The following is a 19,956-nucleotide window of genomic DNA, read 5'->3' on the forward strand; positions in this document are numbered from 1 at the left end:
CTGAAGTCCCCCAGCAGGAATCAAACCCAGGACCTTCTGTGAGACGGCTGCACTACCAGCTGCGCCACCGTGTCCCTACCAGGAACCTTCTGGCTGTGAGGCAACAGTGCTAACCACCAGGCCACCGTGCTGCCCTCATTGCAGCCAAATATTCAATTAGAATGATGTTGTAATTTGGATCAATTTATAAAAACATTCAATTCACAATTTAATTTATCCTGCACATCATCAGAAATCAGAATCAGAATCAGAAAATAAGTTTAATGCCAAGTTTGTTAAACACACACAAGGAATTTGTTGTGGTGATTGGTGCAATACAAATAGCAAATATATAATGAAAAGAGAAAACTTTATCATGGACATAAACCAATTTTCTGGCCCGGAGCCAGTTCTTTGTCAGTGGAAACAGAAAGCCCGGTTCCAAACCTACACTGGCCCAGGACCAGCCCTGGAACCTGTTTGGTGGAAAACGGGTGCTCAGCACCCGCTAAGCTCTGATCCTAAACTTGCCCCTGGTTCCGGGCATACGCAGGTTACACTGATACACTGATCTCTTTATCTCCCCAGTTACTCATCTTGCAAATATAGATCTTACCTGAGACATTCTGCTGCTGTTGTTACTCTCATCAACTGTTTCCTTATTTTATAAAATGATAATAATAAATTAAAAAAAACCTTCCCTGGTGAACTGTACTCAGGTTACGTGATCAACCAATCCCTCCCAGGCATTAAACAGGGGGTGTCTGACAATGTAAAAAGGGCACTGTATGGCTTTTACATTTTACACAGCGCCCTAACTTTTTTTAGAATAAGGGATGCATATGATTTTTGTCCAACTTTATCTTTTCAAAAACCTTTATCTCTGCATGCTTTGAGGTTTAAACCAAAGTTTTGTTTTCTGAAAATATTTTTTAAGTTTACTCATCATTTTCACTTCCCTATTCAACTTATTCAGCCATGACTGCAAACCTGCAGACCTGCAGTGTCTATTCTCTGGAAGAGGATGTTATAAAATAAGTTCTTTATTCAGAGATCAAAATATGTTGATCATGGCTACTTTACCTGCATTTATAAATATAGATGAATAGCTGGTCCAACACCACATTTACACCGCTTTACCTTAAATTTAACGTTTTTTAATAATGCCGACCATTTACTTAACAACAATAGAGCTGAGTAAAAAAAAAAGATAGTTTGCTTTTCTTACACCAGCAGACATTCTCAGACCAGCCACAGTATCCAACTGCTATTGTCAGATGTCTCTAAGTTTCACTTCTCAGTGGTGCAATAAAGGAAGTAAAAGCTGCATCTGATAAAGAGAACAGAGAAGCAGAAGGGCAAAGCGAAAGGCTGTTCACATGTAGAGCACACCGGAGTCTCACCTTAAAATCATCTTGGATTTCAGGTACGCTACACTAAACGGCTGCACTGCAAATAACAAAGTTGTTGTTGCAGTATTTTTTTGTACCATATCGAAAGTGACTCGGTCTCCGATCATCCGTAGCTCCATGCTTGCATTCACGTTACAGTTTTTACTCAGCAGAATGCTTCGGTCCCTGCTGGCAGCCTGGACTCTCCTGTCTTGCACCGGTGCACAGAATAATCCTGCAGTGCAAGTTATCCTGACCAACAAAGGGCTTGAGTATGGTAAGACAGTGTGAGATGGTGTTTGCACAAGTGTACAAGTATTGGGGTGTGTCCATTTGTTCTGATAAAATGAGTGAATAAATAATTCTGATCAATAACATATGGTTGTGCTCTTCGTCGCAGGAAAACATGTTGGGGCAGGATGGGTTCAAGAAAGGTTGCAGAGTGTCACTTTTCCTGACATCAGCGGAGAGATTACGCTCATACATTACACAGTAACAGGGTAGGATTTTAATTAATACAAAGGTGTTCTTGTTTTTTTTTAACCTTTTTTTGTTCAAAGTTCATTCATGAGTATAAAAGTTCACTGGTGCCATCGTAATGGCAATTAACTCACATAATTCATTTTTACATTGATGTTTTAGTTTAGTTTTAGTTTTAGTTTTATTTAGCACATAACATAAAAAATAACATTACACAAGTAAGTTCAGTTAAAAGAAACTGTGCAGGGAGGAGCGAGCAAGCCAGTAGGCTTATGAGGAGCCCCCACCTAATAACATTTAACAAAATCCTTATGAGGATATAAAATCATAAAAATAAAAATAAATCATAAAAATTGCATGTAGAACATGAATGAAAATAAAATAATAGAAAAAAATAATTAAAAAATATTTAAAAAAATTACTGTACACATGATCATGAAAATATGAGTATTAAGCTGAACAAATGGCAACACAGAATATGAAGTGCAAAAGAACATGAAGAGCTTTCTTGACTACATTTTTGAATTAAATGTTCTCTTGAGCGACTTTTGAAAATGGATAGGGACCTACAATTGTTTGCAATATGGTACCAACTATTCCAGACTTTGACACCTCTAAATCTAAACAAAAATTGGCTTCTAGATTCCAGACATTTAGGCGGATGTAGGGCGAGGGCCTGCCGTGTTGAGTAGGAATGAAATTGAGAGTTAGTGGCAAAGTATGACCTAAAGTGCTCAGGAACATTTCCTTCTGAGGAAAATATTTTGTAAAGAAAAATGCATATTTGGTAACTGTTGATGTCATAAATAGTAAGAATCTTTAGATTCTTTAGATGTCCCTCACGTTTCCTTATTTTTCCTCCCTAATCTTTTCTAGCACGACCATAACAAAGTGTGACTTCCCAGAGCCATCTGTGGAGTTCCTTCAGGATCCAGCAGGAGTGAAAACATCCGTGTCGGGTCTCAGCGTCGCGCTGGCCGGTGACTGGAGCACAAGCCTTGGCATCATGTGAGTTCTCCCTAACCTTTATGGAAAACTAACGGAGGATGATCCATACTTGTCGAAATCATTCTAAAGTCATTCCTCTTGGATAAAAGTCAACACTCTCTTCTCCTTATGACAAAAAAAGACTAATTAAAATCTTAAATTTAAGTTGCAGGCATGTACTTGCAGGCTTTCCAAGGAAGCTACAATAAGGGGAAATAAAAAATAAATATCTGAACTTGAAAGAGATGTTTGTTGATAGTCAATACATTTCACATGAGCTGTTTCCTTGAAATAAATGTCATAAGTATGAGTAGATAGTATTTACTGGATCTTGAACTCTAAAAAGATTGGTATTACCGGTATATCAGGAAATATGGCGTTAAAGCTCGTATTATTCTCAAAGTAAAAGCAGGAAATATGATAGGGATTTCACAGAGTTTACATTTAAGATTTATTCTAACAGCTTTAAACTATTCATATTTAAAGACTTAAAGTGACTAAGTTCTGTTTATAAATTACAAAGTTAAAAAAGTTCACAAAATCTGTTTATTGTCAGTTATTTGCTTATTGATGCTTTGTAATGTTTGTAGGTTGACAAACACTAATGATAAATTCAGCTAAAATTTTTGTAAGTTAAAACATTAAAAAGGGGGGGAGTAGGGCTCTAAAAAAGGATGAACAAATAATATAAAAATGATTTCATCAACAAGTATTTATAATTAATATATTTAAATGATATGTGGAAAAGTGTCACACATTACTAGAGTTGTTCGCAGTTGTTAAATGTTGAACCACGATGTGTGATGTGTTTTGTGCTCTGTATTTTCAGACATGACAGCGGATCATTTGAAATGGCTATATTTAGCCTGGATGTGACCTCTGTGGTGCAGCTGGGGAGGGATGGAAACGGGCGTCTGTCTGTCACCAGCCTGAGCTGTGATGCTGAGGTTGGAGATGTGGACATACAATTCCATGGTGGAGCCAGGTAGGGTGGAAAAGAGAAAAAGAGAATAAAAGAAGTGATACAGACATCATGATACATGTTCTGTATTTTTATTTGTCAATAGTTGGATATTCCAGCCGTTTGCTGATTATTTCAAAGGTCACATCATTGAGAAAATACGATGCCAGGTAAGTGCCTCTATCAGTAGAGGCTCCGTCCTTCGTCCTAAAGATTTTTCAGTGATGAACATTGCAGGATATTGTTTTGTTTTTTTTGTCCTCCTTAGACCTGCAGTGCTGTCAACGAGTATATTAGCATCCTGGAGGACCATCTTCAGACCATGGATGGTATTGCAGCACACTGAAACTCCTCATTATACAAATATTATAGTTAGATGCAGAATATGTGCTTCTTTGCTTTAGTCCAAAGACTAAAATGAAATTGGAAATTCATGATTAAATGATGCAAAGGATTTTCATGTTGTTTAGTTTCCTTTGCTGTGGATCAAGTTCTCACTTTAGAACTTCCTCTCACTGGCTTACCTGTCACCGATGCTTCAAATCTGAAGCTTGGCCTTAAGGTAAGGAAGCACACTGCCATATACATAACACCTTATAAATGACAGAGTCTGTGTTCTTTCATGTTCTCGTCACTGTAGTAGATGCATAATACATTTTCTTAACATGGCAGGTTGTGAAACAAAAATAATCTGAAGCTGTAGCCTATATGATCTATACATCTTGTAAAATGATTTTTTCAAAAAAACAAACAACAAAACATAAAATATGAAATGGTCTATGCCTTTTTTCTTAAAGGGGGAGTTCTACACTAAAAATCACACAGAGCCTCCCTTCGTGGCCCAGCCTTTCATGATGTCTGAGCAGCCGAAGTTCATGCTGTCACTGGGTGTGTCTGAGTTCACCCTGAACTCGGCTTCATACAGTTACTTTTCAGCAGGAATTCTCCAGGCCGTCGTCAATGATAGCATGGTAAGTGCACTGAAGGCTGAGCACGACTCAGACGTAAATAAATAGTTATGGACTCCTTTATGTTGAGCATAGACCACTTTCTTCCCTGAAAAATGTGTGGCTGATAAATATTTCACGATTTCAGGTTTTTAAAACGCTCCATATACATCTCAATACCACTTCAATGGGGAAGTTCATTCCTCAGGTAAGTTTTTTTTTCAGCCCATACCAACAAACCAATATCCTGGGTGTTGGCGTGCATTAAGTGTAACACCATTGTGCTTTAATTTGGGGCAATATAAAACATATCTGCTTTTGATTTTTCTTCTGTTAAGTTGTCCTTTATGCATGAAGTTAGGAGGGGAACAAAATGCTCACAAATAAATCACAGAAATAAAGACCATTTATTTCCATATTTGCATTTTTTTAAGAATAGAAATCTCTAATTAGAGATTAGTTCATTAGTTTATTAACAAATTAAACATAAAACATTTTTTTACTGGATCCATCTTTTAATGAAGCCATAAATCCAGAAATGCTGTCAACAATTCGAAAAATGTCAAATCCCAGCATGTTTTTAGCCATAAAAAGGAGGTTGCCAGTTTATGTCTTACAAAATGTTTCTTTTAGCTTATCAAAATTGGTTTGTGTGTTTGCATTAAATATAATTCTTATTTCCTAATAAACAAAAACAAAAAAGAGCCTCTGAAATGTAAAGTTATGCAAGTATGTTTTATGACGATAAGAGAGTTTCCACTACTCTCAAACAGGATGTAAACCTAACCCAAATAAGAACACAACTTTTTCTTAGAATAATAGATAAAAGTTAAATTCAAGAGTACTGGTTAACAAAACACATGTAATACATGACAACTGTCAAGTTCAGGAAATGCAGAACCCAAGTGCAGGAGACTGGGGGCAGGAGACTGAAAATCAACAGGCTTTAATTAACCAAAAACGCTGCAACAGTCATGAAATCCAGAAAGAAAACTCATAAACAAAACTTTGGAGACCAAGTACGAAAAATATGAACCGAAAGAACACGGCAGGACCCAGAACAGACAAGGAGGAAAAGAACACAAGACTTAAAGAGGTTGAAGAGTTACCGGAGGTGTCTAGGGGTGCCAATGATCAGGCAGGATGGGGTAAAGGAAGAAAAATGGGTCAAAGCAAAAGCAAACTAAAGACAGACTTCCATGAAACACCATAATAATAATAATTGATGCCTTGAAAAGGGTCTATGACCGAAACGTTGGCCTAATAAACAAGTGTACGGTGAGAAGAAGGTGTGCAGGAGTTTTCTTTTTAAATATGAAACATCATAACAAAACAGGAACTAACCAAACCACAACAACAATACAGCAGGGAAGTAAAACTAAAACTCAATGAACTGCGAGACATATTTGCAAAAGCACATAAACGAGACGATTGTATAGTATGTGATGACAAGAGGATTTGTGCCAATAAAAATGATGAACTAAGAAAAAAAGTGTGTATTCATTAAAATAAAGTAATGAATAAGACAAGAATACTCAACAGCAAATGAATATAAATTGAATATTAATATGTGGTATGATGATATAATATCGGTTTAAACAGAGTTTGTTATCATCAGAAATATCAATTAATCAATCACTTATCATTTTCTTCCGTCAACCCAAAGACTGAAATTGCTACTTAGATAAAGGTAAACAAAACTAAATACTACTAATGCATCAACATGTCCTGCAAATAAGTTACATTTAATTGAAATAGTTGCAGGTGAAGCATTTGTTTTCTATTACGTGATTGTTGTGTTATTTCCATTAAATCCGTTTGAACACTATTAGCCATCTTTTTTTTCTTCTTTTTGCCTTTTTCATATTGAAGAGTCAAAGGTGTATTGTGGTATTATTGTTTCCTTCTCCAGCTTCCCAAGATGTTTCCTGATCTACCCATGAGTCTGGTGGTTTATGCCAGAGAGGCTCCGTTGTTTTCAATCCAGCCTGGCTCCATTAAAGTGCCCGTTCAAGCTGCTGTGAAGGCCTTAGCCATTGAGACAAATGGTACCCAGGTCCCACTGTTCAAACTCAACGCTGTGAGTAGCTCTGCAATCTGTCGCTGTAGGTCACAGCATGACCTCTAAATCCTACCTTATCTCATTTTTCACACAAACGTACTCGAGCATGTTCTTAATAATTATTCTTTCAGGACGTCACGTTTTCTGGTAAAATGTGGATTGCTGATGGAAGCCTGAAGGGCTCCATGACGCTGGATAAGTAAGCATCCAAATGTTTTCAAGCATCACTATCCAAAAGTTCAAACTACAATTTAAAGTACCGGTAACCATTTTGATGTTTTTCAGTTTTACACTGACCCTGGTATCAAGCGAGGTGGGGGAATTCAAGGTAAAGGCACTTTAAACCAACATGTTGTATATTTTTTCTTTTAATATTATTTGTTATTTTTGTATTGCACCAATCACCACAACAAATTCCGTGTGTGTGTTAAACTACTTGCCAATAAACTTCTTTCTGATTCTAAAGCAAACACAAAAACCACATCGCTTTTCTGTTTTTTTTTTAATATATTCTCATTGTGAATCTGCAGCATCTCTGACAGTGTTCCCTTTTGCAGATTGATGGTTTGGAAAGTGTAATGAGAACAGCCATAAAGACAATGTTCTTATTCAAAGTGAATGGTGAGTTTAACTTATATTTAGCAGTTTTCACATGACTGGTTACTGCTTCAATAATGGTGCAGTACTCTGCATAAACATCTTGATCCGACACAAACGTGATGATACAATGTAAAATTTGAGTTCATTCTCTTTTCTGAGCCAGTGTATTTTGCTCCGTTATTGTCTTGAAATGTAAATTCTTCCTTCAGAAATACTGGGCAAAGGTACTATGTTACCCAGAATGAAGCACGCACAGCTGGTCAACTCTGTTCTGAAGATGGAGAAGGTTCGTATTAATCATATAAACCATTTTAATTTTTTCTCTATTGAACTAAAAATGGTTTTATTTCCATACAGGGATTCATAGCAGTTTCTTCAGATGCAGAGATCCTCCAAACAGAGAGAAGCTTCAACTGACAAACACCATAAATGTTTCAGTTCAGTCTCAAACTTCAAATAACTAAAGCTTTTTGTCTGAATCTGTCTCAGCATGAAAGAAAATGCATTCAATGAGTAAAAAATGCTGTCTTGATTCTGGATTGTTGGATATTGAGTGGTCTTAAAAGTAATACTATAATAATTTTTCTCTCTTATTTTTATTGTATTATTCTTTTTATATGGTTGTTGTACATTCGGCATCATTGTAAATGAGGGCTTGCTCTCAATGATTTCTCCAAATTCAAATAAAGGTTGATTGAATACACAATCAATGTTCCAACTCATAATTCACACATAAAAAATATTCATATTAACTGAAGGTTGACACCTTGCTCAAAATCGACAAATAAAATGTTGCTCTGAACTGCTTTGATTGTTGTTTCATTTAGGCATAAGGAATGACTGAAAGGTGACATTTTTCCCCCATCAATAACCTCGACAATTGTGTTTCCATGACAACTTAACAATTCTCTGCACTGTGCTGCTTCTGCGCTGATACAAATTAAAACATTAGATCTTTATAAAATATCACACCACTTCACAGTATTCATGAAACAATGACATCTCTTTATTTTGAAACATTTCAGTGTGCACGCTTTAGATTCTGTTACATGTTCACATTCTTGGAATGTAACACCACCAAAATATAAATATGTGCCTATTTACAGCCACTGTTCTTAAAATGTTCCTCATAGAAAAACATCTTGCCGCATGAAATAAACACGCGAGGCTGACTTGCTGACGGGATCGGACTGGACTTTGTACAGAATGTGTTGGAACATGATGACCCTTGATGAGCATTTCTGAACAAGACCTTGAACAGATCAGTGGCAGGAGTGAAAAAGACCAAGTCAGATAGTTTGATGCGACTGATAGCACTGTGGAAGTCATTTTGGTGCTGAGCTCTGATGAATGATGTTAACGCTGCAAAAAAAACAAACTTTTGTTTTATCACACCACCCTAAAATGTAAACTTTCCTTTGTACAAATGTACATCATACAGGGAAAGAAGGCAGAACTACAAGTAGGGTCTGACAGTGTTCTGGGATACAAATGGAAACTGTATAATAAAAAGGTACTCACAACTTTCACAACTCCACAGCTTTCAAACCAATCTGATCGTTTTAAATAGAGGAAATAACATAAATAACACCTACAGTTAGAGACAGGACAATTAAAAGGTCAACACAGAGTGTTTCTTCACAGCCACAAATTAACTTATACTAAAGTATTAAATCTTTAAAGTTCCTTGTATCTTTACATGTCATGTTGGCACAGTTAGTAGCGCTACAGGGCTCTTCCTGAGCATTCACAAGCTAATAACCGGCGAATGCCAACACGTCGGTGCACAAACACCATTTTATAAATTTGTATCCTTCGAAGACTTTCTTCCCCTGTTAAGTGCACATGCTGAAAATAAGTTAAACATTCAAGTATGAACATTTTTAACTGTAACACTTAACCATACAGAACACTGTCACTGTCTGAGAAAATATAGAGGAAATATGTATTTTTTTTCAAAATCTAAACACGAGACAAGAAAGATCCTAAGAGATTACATCTGTGGACCAACCTACCATGATGGCCACTGTAGCAGATACACCAGCATCTGCATCAAAATACCTCCCTCGGCTTGATTTTAATGCTTTGAGGCTGTTGTTGCAACAAGCCGAAGCTGCCAATCTCAGTAGTAAAAAACTCTGGCTTTGGTATATTCTGCTTCAGTGACATGATCTGGACCCTTTAAAAACACAGAAAATCTGCAGCCAGAGGAATGACATTCACATTTGACAAGATGACAAGTGCCAGTTCCGTTAAAAGCACCAAATAAATGCACACAAGAACTGGCTTTTTTACGATCACTTAAATGGCATTCGGGTCTAGTTGTCAAACCATGTGCTTAGATAGAAAATGTATCTATTTTTTCTGGCAAAGTTGGTTCAGAACCTTTATAGTAAAAGTCATACTAAAAGAATTTAGCTACAAAACACTGGATGCCCAAAATCTAACCTCGCTACAATAACAAGAGGATATCACTTGGGTGGCAACTCAAGTCAACTCCTAGTCTAACTTACAGCGTCACTACCTTTAGTTTCTCTTTACACCCTTTCTGCACTGGCAGCTTTTGATTTTGAGATATTTTAGTCAGTTCTACAGTACAAGACAAAGTCTGAAAACATACCTGAAGGTTACTTCTTTATAGCTGTACTCAACCTGCTCATAAGGATGTGAAATGGCAATAGCATGTTAAAGATGATGGAAAGAAGGAAGTGAAAAAAAATACATTTTTCAGTTAATGTGGAGGCACCGTGTGAATTCAATAAAAGATCTTTCACATCACAAGACAAATCCTATGAGCTTCAAGTGCAGTCCGAATCAACCCTGTTTGTTTTTTTTTTTTAAACTGTCATCAGCTCGGCCCTCCCCGTCACCGCCCACAGAGACGAGTGGAAAACTCATCAGTGCAGCCTGTTGAGGAAGGACAAACAGTCCTTGTGACAAACGAACACAAACAATCGAACTTGGGACCGAAGGATAGGGCTGTGGTTTCTAGGCTGTTGGCAGATGAGGCGAGAAGTCCCCTTTAAGGGGAAAAATGTCGGAGAAACCCATCGAATCATGACGGTGGAGGTAAATTGAGGTTAGTCGGGATCATTTGTCTGCAGCGGCTGCTGCAATGGGAACGCGCATGGAGCCCCGAGCAGTGGCCGCCAGCTCCTCGATCTCTGTGTTTAACCGTCTGATGACCCACTCCATCGCCTCACGACCCTGACACACACAGAAAAGTGTTAAAAATGTGAAGAAGAAAAAAAGAAGATAGTATTTAGCTTTTGTTTCGAGATAGGAGATGTTAAAGACAGTCTCACCTTGCTGGCATTAACAGATATGGTCTTAGCCATGAGACCCTCAAGGTAGCTGCTTAGGCTGACACCTTTCACACTGATCAAAGCCTCTTGTGTTAGCACTGTCCTGAACACAGAAATTACATAAATGCAGGTCAGAAAAAGTACTTGAACTTTTAAGAGACTTGACTTCATCAGGAAGTTCTCAGGTCAGAACAGACAGAAATTTGACAGATCCAGGGAGAATTTGAATAATTACCTTTTTCTTTTATTTATTTATTTACATTTTATGTATTTACATACAGTGCAAACAACGACAAAAGACGACATCAGTTTATGTGTGTGTGTGTGTGTATACGTGTAAATAAGATGATGAAAGTAGATACATAAATTGAGAATATTAATTCGAGAGTAAATAAGTAAACAAATAAATAATTATCATATAGAGTGGTGTAGCACGATATAATATAAATATAGCATAATAATATAGTAATATCCTAATATAACATAATTTTTATAAAATATTATAACATATGACCAAATGATATCACCATACTATAAAATATAACAATATAATAATACCGTATTTTCCGCACTATAAGGCGCTACAGTAGAGGCTGCTGCACTAAAGGGAATGTCAACAAAACAGTCAGATAGGTTAGTCAAACTTTATTAATAGATTACAAATCAGCTTTCTGACAACTCCATTCACTCCCAAAATGAGTAAACAACTGTTTTATTATTTTCGAGTTGCGAGACCTGTTGCGGCTCAATATTGATCCATATATAAGGCTTCAGCTTTTGAAAAATTTGAAGGCTTTTAGGTGCCCCTTATAGTGCGGAAAATACGGTACTATAGTTTAACATCCCATGAGATTTCATAACTTAATATAATAATACACTATGTAATAATAATAATACACTATGAAACAATATATCATGATAATGCCAGGAATTATTATTAGAGTTAGAATTGGTGATTTATGTATTGCAATGAGGGGTGAGGTCAGACCGGGGCGTCAGGGAAGCGAGCAGGAGGCCCCACCAGACTCCAGTTGCCCGACCAGGAGCCCCAGCAAGAGGTAGGTATGTGAGGTAGGTGAATAATTACAAGTGGATCACTTACTTCTCTGGGTCCAGTGGATGTGGCTTGTACGTCAACTTTTCGTCCACAGATACCAAGTTGGTGAAAGAGATCTGGGAATACAGAAAAGGGATGGGATTAATCCTTGGAATTAAACATTTCATTACTATGGAACCAATTTCCAATTTTGGTTAAGGAGGCTGACACCACCTATAGTTAGTGTAAACTTAAGTGTGTGTTAGGGCCAGTAGTAGCTGCAGCTACAGGACAAGACTAGAGCAGCTCGTCTTAAGCAGAGCTTCATGGTAAACATGCTGACATGTTGGGACATCAACATGATCCACTGAGCGGTGCCCGTCACCCCTTGTGCTCTCCTCTCCTTCTGTTTAGTTTCTTCAGCTCAATATACAGTTATTAATAAGAAGTGTTGGATATCTACTGACATCCTGATCTGCAGTCCTGCCGTCTGACCAGCTCAATGCCTGCCGTCTACACCTGTTTTTTAATAATTGTCTCTGTAATCAGCTAGCAATATTTCTGTCATATGTACATAGATCTCTTAGTCGTCTTGCTCAGGGATAATTAATGCTAATATATCTTGTCTTTTGTACCTTTGACAATACATATGTGACAGTCCGCTTTCTGTTCTTCATCCTCTCTTCCTATATCCCTTTTCCTGCTCTACTCGACTGGCCTTTGGCTAGAGGGTTTCTCCTCATGAAGTCAGGCCCTGCTAAAAGTTTCTTCCCTCTTAAAAATTAGTTTTTTCCTTGCCACTGTTGTTTTTTTCACTTGCTAGGGGAGATTTTACCTGTCATTGTTTACGTAATAATTCATCTGGGTTATATTCTGGGTCTCTGGAAAGCGTATAGAGACAATCTTGTATTGTAATAGGAGCTATATAAATAAAATTGAATTGATGCACACAATAAACCACTGCATGAATTAAATGTAAGAGCAGCTACATTAAGAAAAAAGTCAGTGCAAAGTCATAATGTAGTTTGGTCATGTTGACAGAAGACTTTCTAAATTACATTAAATAACTGTAACTAACCTTCCTTAGGTTTGACTCGCAAGATTTTTCTTAGGAATGCAATAATGTACTGCAGACAATTACAACCACTAACACCAGCTCAAGAACAGTAGTTGACCCCCTTAACATTCAACATCAAATCCTGTATGTAAAAGAAATCATCATGCCCTGACAGCATCTCTGCTTTTCTTTTAAAGACCAAGAAGAGCTAACTCCAGCTTGGTGCCCTGTTTTACAAAAGTCTGTTGGTTCTCACACACTTTTGAAAAAAATAAGCATCATTCCTCTTCCAAGGAAACACTGTCGGACAGAAAACGATAATTTCAAATGAGTGACTTTGACTTGTACTGTCATGAAATGCTTTTAAAAACACATGACTTCCATTTATTATGTCTGGGGTAAGTTTTCTCCATGATCTGCTCCAGTTTGCTTACAGGCAGGGAAGACAGATAAGGCCATAAATACCTCCACTCACCTGGTATCTGGATAATCTTAAAGCCTACACCTGCATTTTATTTATTTATTTTAGTTCTGTTATATTGCAGGGTTATCTCCTTGTTTAGATGATACAGATATCACAATCCTGTCACAATTATTTATTTATAATGTTTTTACAGAGAACCCAACAGAGTAAAAAATAGATTATCAGGATCCAGATCCATCAGTACAGCATTTGTACAGTCATTTATATGGGTTACTGTACAAATAATCACGCAGGTAATGTGTTTTAAAAAAAAAAATACATATATATTTTCTGACAGTTCCATCCTTAGTCTGCAATTATACAATCCAACAACATAGTCGGATTAAAATTTCAGGGCATCAATCCAGCTAACTTCATCCTATGAGAGTGTTTCAGCTTGCTCAATGACTGGAAAACAATGCAGGTACACATGTGCAACAAATATGTCAAGAAATACCAACACTGCAGAAAGTTAAGCAAGAAAACAAACTTTGCCAAACAGGACTTTCACACGTGTGGAGGCAGCCAGAAGACTGGTAAGAGAATGTCTGCAACAACTTCATGAAAGTCAAGTACCCCATGACATTCGTCATGTGACACGTGCCTTTCACCTACCAGCTGCTCAGCTGGTTTCATCACGTGCCAGCACTTTTTTTACATCGTTGTTTGTGTGAAACATAATTCCACCTCATCTCTTAACCGCGTACTGGCCGTTACTTCAACCCGACTATTTGCAGTACAGTGTCATGACAACGTGAGTAAGCTCAATGCATGACTCTCAACGACACTAGTTATCACTGAGGAACTCAGATAAAGGAAATGCAAGCATTTAAAGATAGAAAAGTACTTGTCTGATAGTTCTATCACTTTATTGTGTTGTAGTGTAAACTCAATGTGTGCTAATTTGAGCTAACCCACTCTGATAAACAGTCCACTCTGATAAACAGTAGTTACATGCCGGTGGACAATAATATGTGCAATAATATAAGATGTGCAATATCTGCCAATCTGCCAGTCTACCTCACAACACTCCACCTGCTTTTTCTGCACCGTTTCTTCTTTCAACCAACTGTATATACTATTCATATTCTGTGATTATACATATTTTGTATATATTTTTTGTATTTTTATATGTTTTTTATTTCTGACTTTTCAGTCTTTTTACGCCTCCCCTGCATGTGTGTGCTAAGTGTACTGCTGACAACAAAAATAAGTTTCCCCACTGAGGGAGAAAATAAAGGATATCTTATCTTATCTTACATGATTCAAAAGAATGACATTTGATTTGTGCCAAAATTAAACTTTGCATCATAGCACTAAACTGTAGGACTTATCTCAATAGAGGCAAACACACTGGTGTGCGATTGAGTGGCTTACTCTACCCCCAAAAAACAATTGATGTGAATCAAACTGCAGTATTTTGACCAAAACATGTCAGACATTATATCAAGTCGTCGGCAAATTGAGTGAATTCATAAAAAGAAATTGGTACTTTAACTAAAAGGCAAATGTCCCTTTAAAACACTCTCTATACTATATAAAAGCAGTATTCAAAAGTCCAACTCACATTTGTAGATTGCAGCTCAAAGATTTTCTGTTTGGGATCCACAACTGAATGTTCCTGTACATAAGTGCATGATCTTGTTACCCCGATCATCTGCAGGAAAAGGACAAAAATTTAGCCTGATAAAGAGCAGTGGAATTTAACATAAAAACATTAAAGCAGTGTTCCCCAAAACATGTTTCCATGCTCTATCATGCCTGATTCAAACAAATAAATCACCATGAGGTGATTTATTTGGCCATCATGATCTTCACAAGTCTGTTAGTGACCCATTCATTTGAAACACTCATATAGGAGGAGGAAAATGTCTTAAACATGCAGGGTGGCAGGCCTAGAGGACCTAGATTGAGGAACACTGCTTTAGAGCACTCTGCTCATTGTCATACTTACAGATTTAGCCATGGAAGGAAGGCCCCACTCTGTGCTGAGCAGTCTGGTGCTGCGTAACCGCCCTTCTGTATCCACATTTCTGGCTAGAACATCCACACCAAACACACTGGGGTTCATGGGGTTAGGGTATTTTTGCATCGCTGCCTTCGTCACCGTCTCCCATGGGTGGCTGTAAAAAACAAAACACAACACTATTTATATACAGATAGCTTTTAAAAATAAATAAACAGGAGCAACGACAATGACCAAACATTAATAATACAATTGTTTACCATAACTCCTATTTAAGTAGGAAATAAGTAAACACTGCTATTCATCACGATCGTTAAAATCTGTGATTTAATTCTGTCAATGTCATTACTTTTTACGTAATAATTCAAATAGGAAACGACAATGGTCGTACTTTAAGTACAAACACAGTGTAGTTTATATCAATATCATGCTATAAATATTTCTTGGTTTAAAATCGACTACAGTGGATATTGAAAGTCTACACACCCCTGTTCAAATGCCAGGTTTTCGTGATGTAAAAAAATGACAGCAAAACAAATAATTCACAAATTTTTCCACCTTTAATGTGACATATAACCTGTACAACGCAATTAAAAAACAAACAGAAATATTTCAGGGAGGTAAAGTAAAAATAAACAAAAGAATTTCCCATGAATTAAATACACCATGGAACACAGTGAAGACCGTCATCATCAAGTGGAGAAAATATGGCACAACAGTGACATTACCAAGAACAGGACATCCTTCCAAAATTGATGATAAGACAAGAAGAAAACTGGTCAGGGAGGCTGCCAAAAGGCCAACGGCAACACTGAAGGAGCTGCAAGAATTTCTGGCAAGTACTGGCTGTGTAGTACATGTGATAACAATCTCCCGTCTTCTTCATATGTCTGGGCTATGGGGTATGGTGGCAAGACCGAAGCCGTATCTTATAAAGAAAAACATCAAAGCCCGGCTAAATTTAGCAAAAAGACATTTGAAATCTCCCAAACGCATGTGGGAAAATGTATTATGGTCTGTTGAAACCAAGGTTGAACTTTTTAGATATAATTCCAAAAGTTATTTGGCGCAAAAACAACACTGCTCATCACCAAAAGAACACCATACCCACAGTGAAGTATGGTGGTGGCAGCATCATGTGCTTTGGGGCTGTTTTTCTTCAGCTGGAACTGGGGCCTTTGTCGGGTTGGAGAGAATTATGAACAGTTCCAAATACAAGTCAGTGTTGGCACAAAACCTTCGGCCTTCTGTTAGAAAGCTGAAGATGAACAGGAACTTCATCTTTCAGCACAACAATGACCCAAAGCACACTTCTAAATCAACCACAGAACGGCTTCGCCAGAATAAGATAGAGGCTTTGGAACGGCCCAGCCAGAGTCCAGACCTGAATCCCATTGAACATCTGAGGGGTGATCTGAAGAGGGCTGTGCACAGGAGATGCCCTCGCCATCTGTCAGATTTGGAGCGATTTTTGCAAAAAAGAGAGGGCAAATATTGCCACATCAAGGTGTGCCACACTGATAGGCTACTACCCAAAAAGACTGAGGGCTGTAATAAAAGCCAAAGCTGCTGCTGCAAGTATTAGTTTAAGGGTGTAAACATTTATGCAACTTCTTTTACGTCTTCTTCTTTCTTTTACGTTTTTTTATGTTATATTTTTCCCCTTTAAAAAGTTTCAGTTTGTTTTTCAGTTGCATTGTACAGGTTATAGGTCACATTAAAAGGTGGAAAAAGTTGTGAAATAATTTATCTTGCTGTCACTTTTTTACATCACGAAAACCTGGCATTTGAATAGGGGTGTGTAGACTTTTTATATCCACAGGTCGCCAGTCCATCGCAGGACCACATACATACACACAACCAGACACACTCACAGGCAATTTAGAATCATCAATTAACTGGACTGTGGGAGGAAGCCGGAGTACCCGGAGGAACCCACGCAAGCACGGGGAGAACATGCAAACTCCACAGAAAGACACTGTCAGGCCCAGGGAGTCGAACCGGGAACCTTCTTGCTGTGAGGCAACAGTGCTAACCACCGTGCTGCCCTATTAATCTTTCTTTCATTCCGTATACTCGAAGATCAATTTCCTGAACGGCATGCCATAGTGTGTGTGTTTGTGCGCGTGTGTTTGTATATATATGGAGATGTTTATAGATATACATAGATATGTTTATTATTGTTTCTTCGTATTATTAAAATAGCTGAGTTTTACACAATGTGCTTCTGCTTCACTATCATATAGTCGTTTGTATGTGCGTGTATTTTATACACACACACACACACACACACACACACACACACACACACACACACACACACAGGTGTCAAGTAACAAAGTACAAATACTTCGTTACCTTACTTAAGTAGGAATTTTGGTTATCTATACTTCACTGTAGTAATTATTTTTCAGACGACTTTTCTCTTTTACTCCTTACATTTTCACGCAATTATCTGTACTTTTTACTCCTTACATTTTAAAAACAGCCTCGTTACTCTATTTCATTTCGGCCTTTAAAAAAAAACTATCCAGTTAAATTGCGCCATCCGGATAGAGTGAATTTGGTTGTGGTTGGATAAGAAGTACAAACATAATACCATTCGTTTTGTTATTATGTCTTGCCGCTTTTAATGTCAATGTAAAGCACTTTGAATTACCTTGTGTTGAATTGTGCTAAATAAATTTGCCTTGCCTTTCCGACACCCTATTGGTTTGTACGCGTCTGCTCTCTGAAACCCATGTTAATGCTCAATAGTACACATATATGGTTCTTTAATATATTTGCATTATACTAAGATGTATTCATTTTCAATGGCTTTTGTCCTTAATTGCCCCCCCCCTTACATTACTTTTACTTTTATACTTTAAGTAGTTTTGAAACCAGTACTTTTATACTTTTACTTGAGTAGATACTTCAACTTCTACAGGAGTATTTTTTAAACTCTAGTATCTATACTTCTACCTGAGTAATGAATGTGAATACTTTTGACACCTCTGCATATACATATATATAGTGTGTGTATTGTTCCAGACAGATGACACTGAGTGGCGGCCCCACGCCCCACCAATAGGCGGCAGAGGTCAATGAGGCGTCTATGTGTACAGTATACATAGACGCCACTCGGTGTCATCTGTCTGGCTGGCGCAATTAAGTGTCAGCGCATTTAATCAGCCATAACTCCCTGTCCATTCCATGGTCCATGTATATACAATAACAGTGTGAGTGACGTCACGGATAGCCCCGCCCCCTCCGGTCCGCGCAGACTCAGTAAGACCAAGTCGAGCTAACCCAGAAACTTCTAGTAAAGGACAAAAGCAAAAAGAACCGTTCATCAGCACATAATACACGAGAAGTGTCTAAAATGAGGCTACATTTACACTAGTTATCACAGTAATACAACAGAGCCTCTTTTAGGAGAGGCAAGCACATTGACAGTTACGTAATGATTGTAGGCGTGAATGATACATAATGTCAAACTAGCGGCCGGATTCTGAAGCTGTGATAACGGAAAATCCTACAAAAGCTTAACGAAACACTGTTGTTGGAGCATTCTTAGCTTGTCTTTAACCGAGAGCCTTAGACAAAACCGATATTATGTAAGTCAATGATGACTACAGAAGCCGGTAGCGAGAGTTTGCTGCGTTCCATTTACCTCGGAAATCGGAACTGGGAACTGGGAATGGCAGCCATCTTTGAATGGTAACTCGGGGGTGGTGAATGCCGCGTTCCATTTGTCCTCGGAAGTCGGAATTTCCCAGTTCCCAGTCGGAATTTTCAACTGGAACGCCCCTCGAAGTGGGATTTCCTACTGGGAAAGTGGGAGAAGCTTCACCACCCCCGATTTACCATTCCAAGATGGCTGCCATTCCCAGTTCCCAGTTCCGATTTCCGAGATAAATGGAACGCGGCAGAAGCTTCTCCCACTTTCCCAGTAGGAAATCCCACTTCGAGGGGCGTTCCAGTTGAAAATTCCGACAGGGAACTGGAAAATTCCGACTTCCGAGGACAAATGGAACGCGGCATTAGCTCGAAGTTTAGCAGCTACGAGCTAAGCTCAAAGTTAACTAAACGGGTCACTTCCAGGACAAAAACGGACACATAAACACGTTAAAATAAAGTTACATCAAATAAAATTAGCTAAACACGACTAATAACTCCCAGGAGAGTTGTTATGCCGCTTCTAGAAAGTAAAGACAGAAGCAGCAAAACAAAAGAAAAACACAGCGCAGATAAAAACATCTGCGACATCAAACACGTGTTTTTGTTAGGCATATTCCCAGAGAGTAAGATACGAACTTGAAAACGTGCTCTGACGCCCAGATCTTCATTTTCGGAGGGTTTTCCGTCAGGGCTCGGGAGCCGGCGACTTGACGACAGCGTGCCAGAGGTGAAGAGAGATCCGGCTGAAGGAGAACACTTAAGCCTGATTTATGGTTCCGCGTTAAATCGACGCAGGGTTTACGGCGTACCCTACGGCGTAGGGTACGCGGCGACGTACGCCGTATGGCGCGCGTCGCCGCGTACCCTACGCCGTAGGTCTGCGTTGGGGTAACGCGGAACCAAAAATCAGCCTTTAACCGAGCTCTTCCGTTGGGGAAAGCGCCCCCTCTGGTGGTCAAAAACGGGTACTGCAGTGGTATGCATACGTCTGGAATACAGTAAATTTTGATTGATTGAAGAATTTATTAGAAGAATTGCATAGGATCAGGTACAGTTTCA

The 19,956-nt window shown here is 38.3% G+C and overlaps 2 protein-coding genes across 3 annotated transcripts; one reads left to right on the forward strand and one right to left on the reverse strand.

Annotated features, from left to right (window-relative positions):
- Window positions 1-1,273: 1,273 nt before the first annotated feature.
- bpifcl (BPI fold containing family C, like) lies at window positions 1,274-8,113 on the forward strand. 2 transcript variants are annotated; one of them, XM_061736553.1, is made up of 16 exons: window positions 1,274-1,405; window positions 1,544-1,647; window positions 1,771-1,870; window positions 2,727-2,858; window positions 3,667-3,822; window positions 3,905-3,968; window positions 4,067-4,127; window positions 4,269-4,360; window positions 4,596-4,769; window positions 4,894-4,953; window positions 6,658-6,825; window positions 6,939-7,006; window positions 7,093-7,135; window positions 7,365-7,428; window positions 7,617-7,693; window positions 7,765-8,113. In XM_061736553.1, the coding sequence occupies exons 2-16, from the start codon at window positions 1,545-1,547 to the stop codon at window positions 7,822-7,824; spliced, it is 1,422 nt and encodes a 473-aa protein (XP_061592537.1). In that variant the 5' UTR covers window positions 1,274-1,405; window position 1,544; the 3' UTR covers window positions 7,825-8,113. The 2 variants fall into 2 exon arrangements, with proteins under 2 accessions (XP_061592537.1, XP_061592538.1); XM_061736554.1 differs by having other exon boundaries at window positions 1,344-1,405; window positions 1,541-1,647.
- Window positions 8,114-8,389: 276 nt separating this feature from the next.
- On the reverse strand, window positions 8,390-19,633 carry LOC133457360 (PRELI domain containing protein 3B-like). Its single transcript, XM_061736555.1, has 6 exons — window positions 19,534-19,633; window positions 15,223-15,391; window positions 14,836-14,925; window positions 11,815-11,885; window positions 10,713-10,815; window positions 8,390-10,614 (listed from the first exon to the last, which is right to left on the reverse strand). The coding sequence occupies exons 1-6, from the start codon at window positions 19,563-19,565 to the stop codon at window positions 10,498-10,500; spliced, it is 582 nt and encodes a 193-aa protein (XP_061592539.1). The 5' UTR covers window positions 19,566-19,633; the 3' UTR covers window positions 8,390-10,497.
- Between the last annotated feature and the right edge of the window lie 323 nt (window positions 19,634-19,956).

This window comes from Cololabis saira, chromosome 12 (genome assembly GCF_033807715.1).
Source record: "Cololabis saira isolate AMF1-May2022 chromosome 12, fColSai1.1, whole genome shotgun sequence".
NCBI lineage: Eukaryota > Metazoa > Chordata > Actinopteri > Beloniformes > Belonidae > Cololabis > Cololabis saira.

What these genes read in the sequence shown, in the direction of transcription:
- bpifcl (XM_061736553.1), top strand. Translation starts at nt 1,545, where the DNA reads ATGCTTCGGTCCCTGCTGGCAGCCTGGACTCTCCTGTCTTGCACCGGT. An exon ending in AGCACAAGCCTTGGCATCAT is followed by an intron (nt 2,859 to 3,666) that starts GTGAGTTCTCCC and finishes CTGTATTTTCAG; the next exon opens with ACATGACAGCGGATCATTTG. An exon ending in CACTGTTCAAACTCAACGCT is followed by an intron (nt 6,826 to 6,938) that starts GTGAGTAGCTCT and finishes TTATTCTTTCAG; the next exon opens with GACGTCACGTTTTCTGGTAA.
- LOC133457360 (XM_061736555.1), bottom strand. Translation starts at nt 19,565, where the DNA reads ATGAAGATCTGGGCGTCAGAGCACGTTTTCAA. An exon ending in GCGTCAGAGCACGTTTTCAA is followed by an intron (nt 15,392 to 19,533) that starts GTTCGTATCTTA and finishes TGTTTTTTACAG; the next exon opens with CCACCCATGGGAGACGGTGA. An exon ending in TATCTGTTAATGCCAGCAAG is followed by an intron (nt 10,615 to 10,712) that starts GTGAGACTGTCT and finishes TGTGTGTGTCAG; the next exon opens with GGTCGTGAGGCGATGGAGTG.